Source organism: Mchenga conophoros, linkage group LG3 (assembly GCF_057382185.1).
Source record: "Mchenga conophoros isolate Kocher_MC1m ecotype Shallow Benthic linkage group LG3, M_conophoros_male_GT1.1, whole genome shotgun sequence".
Lineage (NCBI taxonomy): Eukaryota > Metazoa > Chordata > Actinopteri > Cichliformes > Cichlidae > Mchenga > Mchenga conophoros.
The window spans coordinates 26,961,400-26,979,488 of record NC_140528.1 but is presented as its reverse complement, the minus strand read 5'-3'; the positions used below and the strand labels follow the sequence as shown (position 1 = coordinate 26,979,488).

General features: G+C 39.2%; 1 protein-coding gene and 1 long non-coding RNA gene across 2 annotated transcripts; one reads left to right on the top strand and one right to left on the bottom strand.

Moving 5' to 3' along the window:
- Nucleotides 1-1,034: 1,034 nt before the first annotated feature.
- Nucleotides 1,035-2,666, bottom strand: LOC146577937 (uncharacterized). Its single transcript, XR_014891450.1, has 3 exons — nt 2,622-2,666; nt 1,749-2,048; nt 1,035-1,624 (listed from the first exon to the last, which is right to left on the bottom strand). It is a non-coding gene; the product is annotated as an uncharacterized LOC146577937 (long non-coding RNA).
- Nucleotides 2,667-14,518: 11,852 nt separating this feature from the next.
- LOC146577936 (caspase a-like) lies at nt 14,519-17,062 on the top strand. Its single transcript, XM_085268511.1, has 6 exons — nt 14,519-14,696; nt 14,840-15,013; nt 15,104-15,323; nt 15,809-15,928; nt 16,029-16,138; nt 16,262-17,062. Exons 2-6 carry the CDS (start codon nt 14,951-14,953, stop codon nt 16,358-16,360), a joined length of 612 nt encoding a protein of 203 aa, XP_085124637.1. The 5' UTR covers nt 14,519-14,696; nt 14,840-14,950; the 3' UTR covers nt 16,361-17,062.
- The last annotated feature ends 1,027 nt before the right edge of the window (nt 17,063-18,089 follow it).

The following is an 18,089-nucleotide window of genomic DNA, read 5'->3' as shown; positions in this document are numbered from 1 at the left end:
GTATAAGAGAACTATATATTCATTCGGCTTGTAATGCTTTTCGAGCTGTTGATGCTTGCTAGCATCCGCAGCTCTCCTTTTCTGGAAATGTAGAATAAAGTTGTTTTTTTTAGATTTGACCACACTGAGTCGTGTTTCTCTGCCAGAAAAGAATCAGATTTAATAGTATGTGTGTGTTTATGTTTGAATGTGGTCTATCTACCGGCTGTTTAGCTTCGTTTTTCTGGTGCTCTCTTACCTCTGTACATTTTCTGCCAATTTCTCCCCATTCAACAACTACTACTTTTGACAGGACTTCAGCTTGTGCAGCTTTTTTCAGCTTACTGTTTTCCTTGTTCAATATTTCTGCTAATTCATTACAGTTCTGTACAATTCTAGTATTTGTGCCAAATGTAGTACTTCTGCTAAATTATAGTGTTCCTGCTATGTTATAGAATTAGTGCTAAATGTAGTTTTTTGCCAAGTCATAGTATTTGTGCTATGTTTAGTATATGGACTTGTTCTCATAGAGCGCTTTTCTACTCTGTCTAAGCACTCAAAGCGCTTCATGCACTCTTTGACACTTCTGGAGGTAGTTCTTCCACAGTTAAATGTGACTGATTGTTTTGGTTCCCCCATAGGCATCAATGATGTGGGGACAGTAAAGTAAGTGCACATACTTGTTGTAAAATGTTTAAATGGGTCATGCTTCCAAATTAACGCTAACTCCCACTAGCAGCCGACTGTGGATTATTTAGTAGTGGGAAATGTCACGACAGCACTTGCTGCACAGGTAACATCCTATCATGGTACCATGCTTTATTTCACTGAGCTCCAGAGACCAATCTATTAGTTCACAATCTATTTGTAGAAACAGTATGTATGCCTGGGTGCTGATTGTATAATCCCATGGTCATGGATGTTATTGTAACACCTGAATTCAGTGATTAGGATGGATGACTGACCACGTTTGGCAATTTAGTGTATGTCTTTACAAATTATGTGATTAATGTCTTCTTTCATATTATGACAAAATACACCAATAATAACTTGAGTTACTTAGTTGACCTTTATTAATGTGATGCATCTTTGTATGTTTTGACAGTAACATCAAAGTTAACCTGTACATTTTAGCCTATTTAACATACAGGATTAATGATTGCATCAGTATGAGGTATTTCAGCAAATAAATATAGTAATAGCAAATCGTAAACAGTATTATCATGGGTTTGCTGTATTAAAAATATTTAGTAGTGCACAGAAATTACAACTTTATTACTCAGGGATTGCATGGTTATCCAAATATTATACTTTTAGTAATTAGTGTTTCATCTTTACTTTTTTTCCTGTACTGCTATTTTTAATTTCTGGCCCGTTGTTCCATGGATTTACATCTTCTCAAGGAAACATGGAAAGCTGTGAGGAGAGTAATTGTGATTCAGGAAAAAATATGGCATGATCATTTGAGTTTGACTTTAATGTCTATTTAGATTACAGAAAATGGCACAGTTATCACTGGTAATCGCCCATCTTGCTCACATTTAAAGAAGTTATTGAGGTAATTGATTCATGCAGTTACACTTTGGATTGAATATTCAGAAGTTATCAGGCTTGGGCCTGTCCTTCGCGAATGATCTTCTTTCACCTAGAGAGCCCAAAACACAGCACAACATATATTAGACCACCGATGAAAACTTCACATATATATTTCTTTGTCATTTGCTGATGCTGGCCATGTGTAAGTTGAACTTCCAGAATGTCACACTCACCTGTTGGTTTCTGCGTAGACTTCCCTTTCGGCGGTTCAGGTAGGTTCTTGTAAAGATTCTCATCTCGTTTTTCAAGATGAACCAGAAAGCAACTTACTGCCTGCTCTCCTTTCCTCTTCACCACGTCAACAAGGTTGCGGGCCCGATCTTTTGTGACTGGAGTTGTTTCAAGAATTTCATCTCTCTCTGCATCACTCAGGACTTTATCTTGCAGAAGGTCATCCAGGAGATCCTTAAATGTTGATTTGCTTAGGTTTTCAACCAAATAGTTTCTGTTTTTGTTTATTGTCTGTAGATTGGCTGTATAAATAAAAATGCAGCAGAATTAAAAGATGCAAAACACAAAAGTAATTTGTAGAATAATACACATTTGACACTTTTTTAATAACCAGTTTATCTCAAATAACAGCAAGAAAACAACATTATAACTGAAACTGAAATGTAACTGAAGAGCACTGAACAGCAAGTGTGCACAGTCACTCCTTGAACACAAAGATGAACTATAACACTAGAGGAAAACAACTTTAATCTAAATACAGATTTTTATGGTCTTAAAATCTTTTCTTTTATGCTCTGGATAACTTTTCTACCAAATCAAAAATAATGCACAGACATAACTGGTAAAGAACAGATGACATTCTGTATGTATTTAATAAACAGCATATGTGAGTCAAACTTTCTGGCCATACTTAATGTTTCTGTCTTGTCCTTCTCTGCAACATCACTTTCAGATTGAGCAGCTATTCATCAACTGAATTTAATTGTGCTCTTTGTGCTATTTTAAACACACAGCAGCAGGAGAGAGCATTTTAATTTTCAGCATAATCGTCAACATTAATATGTAGCATCAAAATAATTTTGACAAAGTCTTACCATTGGTGGCCATTTCCAACCCTTCTTGTATCGCAAGCTTTGTATTACTTGCTTAAGAAGTTATGCTTGGAAACCTATATAGGAGCACACTCCAAAACACGCCTCCAAGAATGCTGATTGGCTCTGATTAAAGTGAAACACAATTTAGCGTGTGATCGATTTTATTGTAGGTTCCTGTCCCTCTCCCTAATTTTCATGTGGAATTTTCTTGAATATTCTTGTTATTTTGTCCAACAGAGAGAAGACTTCTTTGACTCAAGCAAGTTGTCCTATCAAAACCACCATTGTTTGTGTTTTAGTTCAACCTTGGTAAATGAAATGTTGTTATTACTGATTTACAAAGACCACGTGTGCTGTGCATAAAATTCTACTGTTTGTGGCTTCTTGTGTATGAAGTCTGAAAACTTTCATTGAAGACTACAAACTCAGGCCAGCTGGGTGACTGTGAAAAGGGAGTTCAAAACAGAAGACATTGGGACACCACCAGCCTGTTTAGGTTACCAAACTTTTTTCCCCACTAAGCAAAGCCCCTAAACATACTAGTTTTATTGCTAGAAATATGAAGGTAGAGACTCATGTGACCATAGTCTGTTGGATCCCTGGGACCAGAAAGGGCAACAGTTAAGCAATTTTAAGGATTAAACTCATTAAGGAAAAGATTTTTTTCCAAAAGTCTAATTCTTTGAACGTCATTGTTTTAACTTTTCTCAAGATAGCAGAATTCACAGATTCAAGCACTGCACACATACAGATGTGGGTGTATGCCAACCAAACACCTTTTATGAAATGAGGCGTCAGCACTGCTTCACAGAAAAACAGGCGTGCTACCAACAGAAACTGTGCTGTCTGAGATTTCCAGTTTTTCCAGTCTGAAAATTTCTTTGGAAGACGATTTCCTTGGTATTATACTGAAACATTCACCACATCAACAACACCTGTCACACCCATCATCATGAACTGCACCTTTGTTTCACAAGAATTTGATGTGCAAATCTGGCCTTAACCAGCAGTTTAGGAGCAACTGTAGACCTGAACTGCCAGGAAAAACTGACAAGTGGCAGACAAGATTTCTTTTAAAAATTGAATTGGTACTAAAAGGAGAATAGAGAAAAGACGTAAATATTAGACACATAATGAAGAGAAAATCTCCGTCCCGGTTTCCCTCCAAGGCACGAGCACCGATAAGCAGAGTTCTGTCCTTTCTTTATTAGATTCCTAATTATTCAAAGTAACGCTCAAGTATGCCGTTCAGCTGGGTTAGTTACAGCGCCGGGAGCAGCTTGGGAGAACAAGGAAACACAGACTGCTTCAGGTTGCCTTCCCAAATCAACTCAAAGGTTTATTTAGTACATAACAGCTTATATAGAGGAAAAAAAGGTTCGTGTGTCAGCAAGTTCTCAGTTCAAACCGGTACAGACCAAATAAGGAAACGTCTTCCTGCCTTGTGAGCAAAGAAGTATCCTTTGTGTAGTTTATCTCTTCAGTTACAATTTATGATCATCCCAGCAAAATACACTCCTAGACATAGAATACAGAGTTCTTTCATTAGTGAATTCTGAAACAAACCACCTGGCCTTTAACGAGCCTTTTTCTAAGAGATAAAGAAAAAGGGAGGATGGGAGTAAGGAAGTGGTCTCGTCTCTGTGGTATTTTCGACCTTGGGGTACCAGCCTGTGAGTCTTACACATCAATTCTTGGGTCAGAGAGAAAGAGAAAAACAACTAGTAAATGGGCCTTATTGAGTAACAGTTTTCACTACAAAGCAATATCCTGTAAATGCTACCGTGGTATCAAAATATCACAACACATAAGACACATAACAGCTTCCCAGCAATATGTTGATCTATTATTATTATTATTATTATTATGACTAATAGAAGTAGTAGTAGTAATAAAAGTGCATTTTCTTCTGACTTGTTTTTTGTTTACTGCTTTTGTCATAGCAGGGTACGCTTGGTGTCCCAAATGGTGAGACAGAGCAATGATAATATACACAGAATATGCAATATTAGGATATATATGTAGCAATACATTGCAAATTTACAGGTTATAGGTATTTACAGTTGTATTACGTTGTGTGGAATTGTGCAAAATTGCAAATTTACAGTTATGGATAAACAGTTTGACATATTCGGTGATTCAGTGGCCTGATGGCCTGTGGATAGAAACTGGTTTTTAGTCTGGTTGTCCTTGCTTTCACACTCCTGTAGCGTCTACCAGATGGCAGAGATGTGAACAATGTGTACTGTGGGTGGGTGCTGTCCTTGATGATGTTGTGTGCCCTTTTCCTCACTGAATGTTGTAAATGTCCTGTAGTGGTGGTAGGGGTACTCCTCAGATGTGGTGTGCCGTTTTGACAACATGCTGGAGAGCCTTCCTGCCCTGAGTAATGCAGTTCCTGTACGACACTGTGATGAAGTTTGTCAGGATACTCTCCACTGTGTATCTGTAAAGCTTGCTCAGCAGTTTGGAGGTTAATCCAAATTTTCTTTCTTTAATTTATTTTGGGAGTTGTGAGGATTGAAAATTTTTGATTTATCTTACTAAAATGAGCAGCTATAATCATTTTCATACATTTAGTGCAAATTTTCTTGTATGAGTTGGCACTCAAACTTTTGAATGTCAGAATCTTCGTTCGGCATGACAGATTGAGATATTGTCTGTGAAGGTTCTCAGTCATCCAGGTCATCGTCATTTCTTTGCAAGCTTCTTTGACAGATTGAGATATTGTAGTTAGTTATTTTTGTAGTATAAAACCTGTACTGCCTGATTCAGTGTGACCCTTTCTGTGAAGCATGCTGCCTATTCACATAGAGGTCCACGGCGCTGTGTCAACTTGAAATTTCAGCTGTCAATTCTTTAAGGTGTGGGAACCATACTTGAACTATGTGGAACCTGATGTTTCTAATATTATGTTACAAGGATTCTCTTGAGTGTTCAAACTGCAATACTGGGACCACAGGTATTGTACTGTATTGTATTCTGTCTTTAGTTATTTATTTTTTAGATGGAACTGAGCTGGTGTTCTGTGCTTAGTTATCAGTCTGTTTGTTTTTGTTTTGTTTATTTGTTTTTGTTTGTTTTATTTATTTATTTATTTTTGGTTCTGAATTGTACACTTTATTATGTTATGTAATTATGTACTATTTGTGAAAACAGAAAAAACTAATTAAAAAAAACAAAAAAGATATTAACTCTGCCATTTAAAAACAGCATGCACTTGGATTTGCAAATTTGAGTTTTTTGTACCACTTAAGGAGAATGAAAGCAGATAACTGTGTTGTTTGCATAAAAAATAAATGCAGCATTTGATAAGTATCGAACAAAAAAAAAGAAAAAAAGAAATTTCAGCTGTCAAACCAAATGAAATCTTTTTTAAATGACAGATCTTTCTCCTGAGATTCCTTCCAAAAAATTCTGAAACTGACAGAGGGGACACAATCATTGGTGAAGCCGAGGATGTCGTCAGGGCCGGCTGCTTTTCGGGGGTTAGTTTTCCTCAGCATACCTCAGTCGAAGTCAGAGAGTTAGAGCTCTGTGCTGCCTCTGCTGGTAGAATCCCTCTGTGTTGGTTGGTGTTGATGGTGTTGAAGCGAGCGTAGAACTCATTTAGCTTGACCGGTAGTGTGTTGCAGCTAGCTGTGTTCCTCTGATAGAAATCAGTACTCAGGTTGTTGCACTCTACTTATTGCACTATTTATCGTATTTATTTTATTACTAAATAAAGTAGTCTGAGTCTGAGTTGTTTTAGTGTCCTTCCAGCTTGAGCCTGTACTGCCTCTTGGCTTCCCTGATGGCGCTATGCAGGTCATATCTGGCCTTTGTGTAGCCCTCTGCATCACCAGGGACAAATGCAGTGGAGCATGCATGTAGCATGGAACGTACCTCACAGTTCAACCAGGGTTTCTGGTTTGGACATGTTTTGTATCGCTTGGTGGGGACAAAATGCGGGGGAGGCACTGCTTTATATGTACCCTTTACAATGCTGTAGACATGGTCCAGGGTTTTGTTTTTCCTTGTTGTAAAGATCATGTATTGATGGAATTTTGGGAGCACAGTCCCGAGGTTGCAGTGATTAAAGTCCCCAGCAACGACAAACACAGCATCTGGATGAGCGGTCTCGTGTTTGCTGATGACGCCATGCTGTAGTCCTAGCACTGTGGTCCAATCAGACTGCGGCGGGATGTAAACAGCCAGCAGAAATACGGCATTGATCTCCGTCGGTCAATAAAAGAGTCTGCACTTCACCATTGGTACTTCCATGTCCCCACAACAGTGTTTCTCCACCACCTGTGTGTCCACACACCATCTGCTGTTGATGTAAGTGCATACACCGCCGCTTTTGTTTTTACCCAAGGCAGATCTTGTTTTCAAGAGAGCGAATGTTAGCTAACAAAAGTCTAGGCAGGGATGGTCGTGTGGCTCTAGTCTTTAGCCTAGCATGTAGCCTTGTCATGCTTGCCACTCTGAGTAGTTGAGCCCAAGGGTGTTGGGGCCTGCCAGTTTGAGTCAAAGGGATCCTTTAGCATCAATTGTGGGATCTACCAAGGAGAAGCATTGTCCCCAATGCTGTTCTGCATAGGCCTGAGCCCTGTCAGTGAGATCATCAACAAGACTGTCAGCCACCTCCTGTACATGAATGGCATCAAGCTGTGTGCCAAGACTGAACAAGACATTGAATCCCTGATCCACAGCACCTGGATTTACAGCAATGACATCGTAATGTCATTCACACTGGAGACAGGTAAATGGGAACCATGAAAAGGTCGCTAGGAAAGCTGCAACCACCAAGCATCTGTAGATGGTCGGCAAGATATGGTTTGTAAGGAACATGACCCCGCCCTGGTCCCAAAAACCAGAAGCCGATTTATAAATGAAAGGTGGTTTTATTGTGACTACACTGAAAGCTAAACTGCGGGGTGAACAAAGGCCAACATAACAAACAAACAAGCTTACTCAGAAAAGGAGCTGCTATCTAAACCCTAAGTGAAACAAAAACAAACAAAAGACAAGTGCTACACCTAACTTTCTAACTGAATAAACAGGAGAAAACACTATAAGGAACAATAAGGCAGCTCACCCCTTCTGCTTCAGTGCCTATTTACAAGTGAAACTAACCTGCACACCATGTACAAAACTAAGTAACTCTCGGAAATCACACACCCAAATGTCAACGGCTATGGAGGCCAAGGATGGGTATGCTGCTGCTGTCACTTATTGCCCCGGGACAACGGGCGAGTGATTATCAACACAGCCACATGATCAGGGGACCAATCAGCAGCTGCCAGCTTTCCAATCACAAATTACCTGCAGAGATTCTTAAAGACACAGAGCAAAGAACAAAAACAAGTCATCATGGCCAGGGTCGCAACAACCCCGTCCCCAAGACCAAACCAAATCAAGAGACAGCCCATCTGCTAGCACATTCACTAGTCCTTTTTTGTGTGTGGCATTATTCCAAATTAAACTCCTTTACCAGGAGTGACCATCTCATTAGCCTCTGGTTTGAGTTTTGCATCCCGGTAAAAAACACAAGGGGGTTGTGATCAGTGTAGACAATGATAGGTTATGAACTAGAACCAACATACAATTTAAAATGTTGTAACGCAAGCAAAAGGGAAAGAGTTTCTTTTTCAGTGGTACAGTACTTCTAGTGGTAAGTGTTGAATTCAGGATCAGACTAACTAAGTCTGCAGAATTTTTGCAGCAGCCACAATAATAGCCAGCAATTCTGAGGAAATGGCGAAGCTGACATCTAGTACGAGGCCCAGGGAAATCAAGAATAGCCTGAATTTTGGCCAGGAGTGGGAGTACCTGACCCTGACCCGCTTGCTTACCTAGGTAAGTAACAGTGGGCTTACCAAAGTCACATTTGGAACGATTTAGGCAGGGGCATTTTGAAGTCCAAAAGGTGTGATGGTATATTGTAGGAAGTGAACAGGAGTGATGAAAACAGATTTCTGATGCATGTGGAGTTAGGGGAACTTGACCAATAACCATTTAATAAATCCAGTTTGGTGACAGACTTTGCAGAGCAAACCCTGTCAACACAATCTTCCATTCGGAGGAGAGGATAGGAGTCAGGTTTGGTCACACTGTTTAGTTTCCAAAAATCAGTACAAAAACGTGGGGATTTGTCTACTTTTGGCACCAGAAGACATGGGGAACTCCATGCAGTGGAACTTGCAACAGTTAGACCATTTTCCAGCAAGTAGGAAACTTCTTGCTCAAAAAGTGCACATTTGGTTGGGTTCACGCGATAGTTGTTTGATCAGGGGATGGTCACCTACATCAATGTCATGTTCTAAGACATTGGTGTGACCTGGAGTGTCAGCAAACAGGGAAGGGATATTTTTGATAAGACAGCACACAGTGTTCTGGGCAGCATCATCTAAATGTTTTAGGTGGGATTTTAAAATGTCTAATATTTCAAAGTTTCTCAGTTGGGAGCAACTCTCAGCACAAACAAAACCTATGTGGGTGGTAAAGTAAATCCGCTTGGTATCTTTGTTAGCTTTCAGACGTCAAATCTGATGGCTAAAACCCCAAACAGGACTGGGAAAAAAAAGAAAAAAAAGATATGATCAGATTATTTCTTCATTTGATGCACGATTTTGTCCTTTTAGCTGCAGTTCAGCTCACTGAGACGAGCAGGTGATACTAAACCATATGGCTGAAAGAGGACGGACCAGATTTGAATCCAACCCCTGCATGTCTTTATCCCTCTGGTTTCTTGTCACTCGTCATTGCATCTCACATGTTTTTGTTGTCCTTTTTTTTTTTTACTTTTAACTTTTTTCCCCAACAAAGACAAGACTGGTTCACATCCAAAACAGTAACACTGCACAGCACTAGAATATTTCACATTCTCCAGAGTCCATAGCAAACTTGTGATAATTTATGTCCATAATTGTTGTCCGTTAGAATCCAGTTTGCAGGTTACTCCCAGTGCTTCCAGTGGTTTCTTTCGGTAACTGTAGTGTCTCCAATTTAATTTTGGGTTTTCTTCCTGCCCAAATGAAATCCACCATAGCCTTGTTAATTACTTTAATATCTTCTGATTTCAAAATTGCAAACCAAAAGGATTACCATCTTAATGAGATTCATTCTTCCCAAAAATGATATCGGAAGTGACCTCCATCTTGTCAGCATCTCTCGAAGATCTTGAACCATTTCATTAATATTTTCTCTATGTAAGTGACCAACATTTGGTGTAACTTTAACTCCCAACTATACAAAACCTGATGGTGCCCAGTGTAAAGGTTGAACATATAAAGGTTTAAAGTCCCCTCCACTACACAGAGTTATTGTAACAGATTCATCAAATTTACCTTGTATCCAGATATAAGACCAAAGTCCTTGATACACCTAGTAAGAACAGGTAGAGAGTTAGCAGGGTCAGTCAGTGTCAGAAGGATACCGTCTGCATAGAGCAGAATATTTTGTTGTCTAATTTTAACTCCAGGAACACTTGGATTTTGTCTAATGGCCAAAGGCTCGATGGCCAAAGCAAATAATAGTGGTGACAATGGACTACCTTGTGCTGTACCTCTGCTCAATGAAAATGGGGAAGATAACAAGCCGTTAGTTAACACAGATGCTGTTGGTGATTTGTATATAATTTTGATCCACCCCAGAAAGTTTTTCCAAACCCAAATCTTCTCATGATTTCAAACATATATTCCCATTCAATTCTATCGAATGCCTTTTCGGCATCCATAGAGACAACAACCCCGGAGATCTGATGAAAATTTAAAAAATGAATAATATTAAATAGGCATCGAGTATTGTTATAAGAATTCCTCCCCTTACTAAAGCCTGTCTGGTCAGCATGCACAATAGAGCACATTACTTTTTCTAGCCTAAGAGCCAGTATCTTTGAAAGTATCTTATTATCAACACCAAGAAGGCTTTCGCATTATCAAATTACACAAAGATGTCCTGCTGAGCTCACTTAATGTTTCAGCTGATTTAGTTACATAGTATTGTTTCTCCAGCTTTTTTAAATCATTCTCGGTCTCTAACTGCCTTGTTAATCGTTGACTTCTTTTATGACTTGTGTATGAAGTAATCATCCCTCTCATGTAAGCCTTATAGCTATCCCATAAAGTTCTCATGTCTTTATCATTTATTTCTAAGAATACTGTTGTTTGCTCTGTTATGAAATGTATAAATTTCTCATCCAAAAGAGACAGTGTGCTCATCTTCCAAGACCTGAAGCTGTCACGGTCCTGGGTCTCCTGACCCAGCGTTTTTAGTTCTTTGTGATGTTTGTGTTATTGTACTTGTGAGTTATTCTATGGCTTCTAGTTTTGATCCCTTGCCCTTCATGTTTCTCTGTGCCCCCTCTGTTCTGTGTAAGTGTGTCTTTGCATGTTTGAGTTTCTTGTTTTCTGTCACTCTGCATTGTGCATTATGTTCTCATGGTTGGTCTTTTGTTACTCCCTCTAGTCTAGTCTCTTGTGTTCCCAGCTGAGTATTTCCCTGTGTATTTTGGTTCTTAGACCTCTGCCTTATGGTTTATGTCTCTGTGTTTCTTAGTTGCTGTCTCCACTGTGTCAAGTTCGCGTCTCTGTGTGATACTTCCTGTTTTACTTTGAAGGTCCGTGTCTTATGTGAATGCGTCCTGCTTTGCTTGTCTCGTCAGTCCTGATTTCTCCCAGCTGTGCCCTCCTTCTGTGTCTCATTCCCCTCGTTACTCCCCAGTGTATTTAAGCCCTGTGTTTCTCTGAGTCAGTGTCGTGTCGTCCCTCATGCTGTGTGGAGCTTCCTGTGGCTCTCTGTGAGTGCTTAGTTTGTTGTTCCCAGTTTAGTTTAGTTTATGTTTTTCCCCTGCCAGCAAATAAAGCTGTGTTTTGAGTTCATCCCCTGAGTCTGTGAGTCCTGCACTTTGGGTCCAACTCCTGCCTGCCGCACAGCGGAGCATGGTCAGAGAGACCTATATGACCAATATTTACCTGCTGAACTAACTGACTGATACACTTGGACATAAAAATCTATACGAGATGCTGACAAGTGAGGGTTAGAGTGGAAAGTGTACTCTTTAGATAGTGGATTATAGTGTTGCCAGACATCCACATGTCAAGCTCATTTATAATTTGCCAAAGGGCTTTGGAATTTTGTCAAAGTAGATTGTGGGGGAAGCTTATCCATTTTGGGGCATAAAACACTGTTGAAGTCACCCGCTAATATTATATTAGCACAGTCCATGTCCACTAACTGACTAAATAATACCCTGTAAAACTTGCCATCCTGTGCATTCGGTGCATATATATTATTATATTATATATTGCCCCATCCACTATCCCTTTTAACCAATATATATCTTCCTTCATTGTCCTTGAAGGAAGGACAGTGACTCTGAGATTTTTGTGTATAACAGTAATAACCCCCCTTTTATCTGTAGAGTAGGATGAAAAAAGATTTGGCCAACCCATTCTCTACAGTATTTTTTATGTTCCTCATCTGTCAGATGGGTTTCTTGCAAAAAATCAACGTGAATCAAATCTTTCTTCAGAGAATTTAGGACTTTTTTTCACCACATTGTTGGACCCGTTAACATTCCAAGTACTTAACTGACATATAAGAAGAGTAATATATATATTGTGCTGTTTACATATTTAACCAAATCTACATTTGACCAGTCTGAACCTATTAACAAAAATATAACTCTATACCTTTCTTTTTTTTTCTCGTTTCGCTCTCAGCGAAGGCGGTCGCACTTTTTTCCTCTCCTCCCTTCCCTTATCTTCCCTGCTTAGCTTCTTATGTCCTTGTCTTGTCTCTTGCTTTTTTCACTTTCCCTGGAACACTTTGTAATACAATTTCAGCAGGTGCTCTCTTAATTGGAAGAATTTGTCTTGTAGAAACTTTCCTCATTTTGAAATGAACTGCACGAACCCATCTGTGCTCTGAGCTGCAGCAGGCAGAGACTTTTTCTTTGATCATTTATTTCGAGCATATGCGTACATACATACAAGATAAAGCATATATACAGGAGGCCCGTTTGATTTCTGAGGGCTGAAATGATGTCCGTCCATGTTATTAAGGCAAAATTATATCTGTCAGACAGATAGCAAAAAAGTTAGCTCTGATGCATCCGTCAGAGTATGATGGTGTGTAATGTGTAGTTCTCTAAAGCACTTTGTGACTGTAGAAAATCATTATATAAGGATCGGGATGTGGCCGGATGAGCTAATCTAATGTTAACCAGAATTTGCATTGTTTCGGGCCCCCCCCCAATACTCTAAAGTTCTGTGCCGCAGTCTAACTGGATAGAGCATTACATGAATCATGACCAAAAGAAAAATTCAAAAGCAACCCAAGAGTTTCTACAGGCAACAAAACTGGATATTTTTCACCTGATCTAAATCTATTAGTTCACTTACTTCACTTACTGCAACACAACATGAAGCGATGGCACAGGTTTCTAGACTTCAGAGAGTCAGTGACTGCAAAAGAAAATGTTGCTGTGATTATCAGAAGCAATCCTTATTTTAAAATTCTTTTAGTTTGTCAAATGTCTTTTGAGTCTCTGAAAAGGACTGTACGAAACGTTTGCTTCACAAAACCCAGACGTGCTGCCAACAGAAACTGTGCTGTGTGAGATTTCTAGTTTTTCCGGTCTGAAAACATCCACGGAAAATGATTTACTTGGCAGAAAAGCGAAACCGTCAACACCATCAATCACCTCTGACATCCATCATCATGACCTGTACACTTGTTTTGCATGAATTTGATGTGCTAATCTGAACCAGCAGTTCATTGTCTTCTGACTGTTTTTGGTTTTCTGCTTTAAATAAACAGCTACAAAATAGCTAGAAGGAGTTTCTGCTGATGGTTTCTTCCTGTTAAAAATCGGGTGGGGTCACCAAGTGATTCTTCATCGGCAATTGTCTGACTGGTCTTTGCTTTTTTCTCATAGTTCGTGGTCTGTTGCTTGCAATAATTTGTTTTTTGCATTACCAGTTGTTGTGAAATGTCACTATATGAATATAACCGACATTTATTTTTTTGCACTTTTGTGTCATTGTGATTATAATTGCAGTTACCAAAGCAAACAATCTAAATACACAACAATAAACATATTTAAATGCATCTGTTCTTTATGTAATCCACTTTTCTCAGGACCATAAACTGCACATCACACACATATGATATTCAGTAATTTGTGATTGAGTTTTGTTAGGTTCTTAGATGTGGTGACTAGTTTTTCATAAAGTGACAACAGACCTGTTTTTTTACACGCAGAGAGAAAATAACCAACCAATGAACATGATTCAAATCAGTCACATGAGGGCGGGTGAGGCATTTACATTCCAACATAAATGCTATTAGACCGGACTCATATGATAGAGCAAGCGAACAATGGCAGGTAAGTGATGTCAAAATCTTTGATGAGACTCTTTCTTAGATTATATATTTCTCCTTTGACTATTCCACGTCTTCTTCATTCTTTGGCACTTAAAAGACCAAAATGTGAATTATATGTATCATCATGTTTCTTTTATGCTTCCTATCGAGGAGGAGTTTGCCAGGTTAAGGGCAGAGTTTGTGTCAACTGTGTCACAAAAAAATCTTAATCCTTGAAGCACTTGTCACTGATGGTATTTTGAATGGTTTAGAGAAATAATCCATAGTAGAAGATAATCAATCCAGAGCAGATAGGGTACGCTGTTTCACTGACACAGCAAGAAAAACAAACCCAAAAAGCGGGACAAAGCCTGCAGGATAATGTTTACACATCTTCAGAAACTAGATGCAAATGTACTCTTCGCTGCATGTGTCCACTTTTCCATCTGTGCAGAAAACTGAGGATTTCTGTAAAATTCGTTTTTCTTGAGCTGTTATTGTAATGCATTTTTCATGTTTTCTCTCAGACACACACACACACACACACACACACACACACACACACACACACACACACACACAGTTGATGTACTGCAGCAAAATGTCTACTGAGAAATCAGCTGATGGTGTTTTTTAATTGTAGCTCTATTGTCCCAAAAGGAGCAGGAATGCTCGACCAGCACACAGCATTACAGCACAGATGGTGGGAGACGTGGTAATAATGTATGTGTCTTCGACTGGCCTGAGTAATCAGCATTATACTGTATATTTAAACGTTTGATCTCTAATACACATTAAAATGATTTGTTGTTTTTAAAAGTAATGTTAGAACCTAATCAATTCCTGTAAATCATCTTGTCTTTTAGAAATATCCAGTGACTGAAGAGTCCATTTCAAAGCGTGTAGCCCTGCTGATCACTAACAAAACTTTCGATGGATATTCAACCAGACATGGAGCTGAGAAAGATGAATATGAAATGCACTGCATGCTTGCAGATCTGGGTTACGATGTGGTGAAATATAGGAACTTGACTGTAAAGGTAGTTTTAAAAATAATTCACTTCTACTTTGACATTTCCCCAAACTGAGAAAATGATACATTTATTTATACAAAGTTTTTGATTTTACAGGAGATTGAAAAAGCTCTACAAAAGTTCTCAAAACATCCACATCTTGTCCACACGGATAGTGTGTTTGTAGTTATCATGTCTCACGGATCTCTGCAAGGTGTCTGTGGCACTGACTGCAAACCTTTCGAAATTGAAAACATTTACAAGAGCCTAAACACACAGAATTGTCCTGCACTACATAACAAGCCCAAGGTGATCATCATCCAGGCTTGTAGAGGAGGTGATTCATTCATCCTAGAAGTTTCAAGCTGCATTTACAGTTTCATATAGAAGTGGCGTGAGCTTAAATGTCCTGTGAGCAAGTTTTTCGTGGATGCATTATTATGTTTGTTTCTCTGAATGGGCGCTCACACTTTGTGTCTGACAGGCTTTTTAGGTATTTACAGTCTGAAGTTTCACTTCAATCAGAGCTCGTTTCACCACATCATAGTTCTTCACAGAAACAGCTCAAATGACTATCAAAGGCTTCACACAGGAATTTTTATGCAACATATCAATGTAAAGCTGACATTCTCAGCTTAGTGCTCACATTTATTTTAAAGCTATGAATATCTTTTTGGGATAAGGCCGCCATTGTTCAAATGTTCAAATGTTCACATGTTCAAATACAAAAAGAGTATTTGCTGCAGGATCACTGCTGACCTGTAAGATGATCAAGCTAAATATTATTACGTATTTCTGGGTAACCCTGCATGGTTGTTGTAGGTCAGGCGGGTTCGGTGGTTTTACATGATGAAGTTTTAACCACTATTGGAAGAGACATCGAGACAGATGCTGTGGTACACAAAGAAAAGGACTTCATCTCTCTTCTGTCCTGCACCCCTAGTGAGTGTTCCAGTAACAAGTAACTCCAGCCTTCAGTAACGAGTCATTGATACTGACCAAATACCAGCAGCACAAATTGTCCGTTTCTTTTGGCTTGCAGATACGACTTCATACAGAGACGAGTCATACGGCTCTTATTTTATCCAATATATTGTTGAGATATTCAAAGAGTTTGCTGATGTGGATCACATTGAGGAACTGTTCAGAAAAGTGAGCTCAACAAGTGAATTATTTTATTTCTTCATTTGAACTTCATAAATTGGATAGGCTAAAAGTTTGGATCTAGAAAAGACAACAGTCAGTGATGAAGCTGCCTTTCTTTCAATGCTACAGGTCATGCAGCGCTTCGAGGAATCTGAGTTTGGTGAAATTCAGATGCCAAGCAAAGACAGATGTACTCTGACAAAGAACTTCTACCTGCTTCCCTACTAAAAGAAGACAAGTCTCAGCAATGGTAAAAGATATTGCAGGTATACTTTTTATTGTTTGGTAAATGGTCTGTTTTTGTACTGTGTGTATAACAGAGCAGGTTTAGTGATGAATGAAAAGCTTCATATACTCTCTTCTTTTAATGCCTCACCAAGATAATGAGTGATATGTATAACTGAAATATTCTGAATATGGAAATCAAGTCTGAGAGAAAATTATGTTTTATTATGTATTTTATTAAAGCTTTTGTTTAAATAAAGAAACTTTGATCTTTTTTCTGGCAAGTGGGCAGAGGAGGTTTATGATTCCAGGTTGTTATTTTTTTCATTCTCGTACAGATAAAACTGGTATAAGTGCAACCTTATAATGTACAAGTCTCTCTGTTTAATCTTTCAGCATTCACCTGTGTTATGCCAACGGCGAAGCTTTGTTTGTAACTTTGTATTGTGTTTCATCTTCATGGATAGTAAATGATGTTATTAAATTGACTAACATTTGCAGATGTGTAAATATGAATGTCTACATCTGTTTGGCATGTGTAGTAAACATGTAATTCTTTATTTGCATTGAGAATATTTCTTCTTTGTATTTTTTGTAGCTAGGAATGAAAAAGGCCTTCTACTTTACTTTCAGTTTCGTCATCATTCAATGCTGTCAGTCCCTACAGCACGTTTAGCTGTTTGCCACTTCATGTAGAGATTCACAAGCAAGGGACAGAAAATGTTATATTTACTTAACACTTGATTATATCATGTGCAAGCAGCAAGCAGAGCCTGCTGCGTAAAAAGAAATAAATTACACCTGATGGTGTTTTTCCTCACTTGTTTGAGCATCACATGCAGCATGCATCATTAGTTATACTCATATAGCTACACAGTCCTCAACACAGTTATTGATCCAAAGGGTAGATTCCTAGTTTTAAATTATCTACACTTAACACAAAGCTATGTATTGTCAGTATATATGGCCAGTACATGAGAAACGTTGGTCTTTACGATGCATGGCGCTCCCTTCACCCCAACAGTAAGGAATCAGCAGCTCACCTGTGAGCTGCTTATTTTTGAGCCCCGTCAAAAAATTTACTTCCTAGGAAGTAATATAGTAATTAGTAAAAGTGTTGTGGAAGGTCTTAAATAAAACTGCTACTATTAGTTAAATGTGTCTTTGTCAGGGGAGACATTAACTTAGGAACACATACAGGAACCAGAAAGCAGAACTCTAATAAGAGCGAAGGATGCGACACTGAGGATGTGGACAAGTGGGTGAAGAATCTGTCTGACGGACAGCTCACCCAAACAGAGAAAAACATCCTTGCTAAAGGGTTTAATTTTGCTGTCACACCGAGACAAATCCCGCCAGTGGAGCTGATCACAGCCACAGAAACAGCAATTCGAAACAATCTCAAACGCACCGATGTAGGTAGAAGTGAGTTTCTTGGACTCTGCTCTGTGGGGAACGAAACGTGTGGAGAGCCATACCTTCTATCCCAAAGCATATTCGGATGCTGGAATCGGTTTGCGACCTGCAATGCGCTTGTTGTGGTCCTTGGTGCGCAGCAGGGCAGCCTGGGTAGCCTGCCACACCCACCGACACCTGTGCAGGTGAGCTTGGACTGAGGGCATGCAATGCTCACCCTCAACTGTGGGAAACAAGGAAGGCTGAAATCCCAGGGACACCCCAAAGGGGGATCGGCACGTGGCGGAGGCTGTCAGGCTGTTGTGAGCATGTTCTA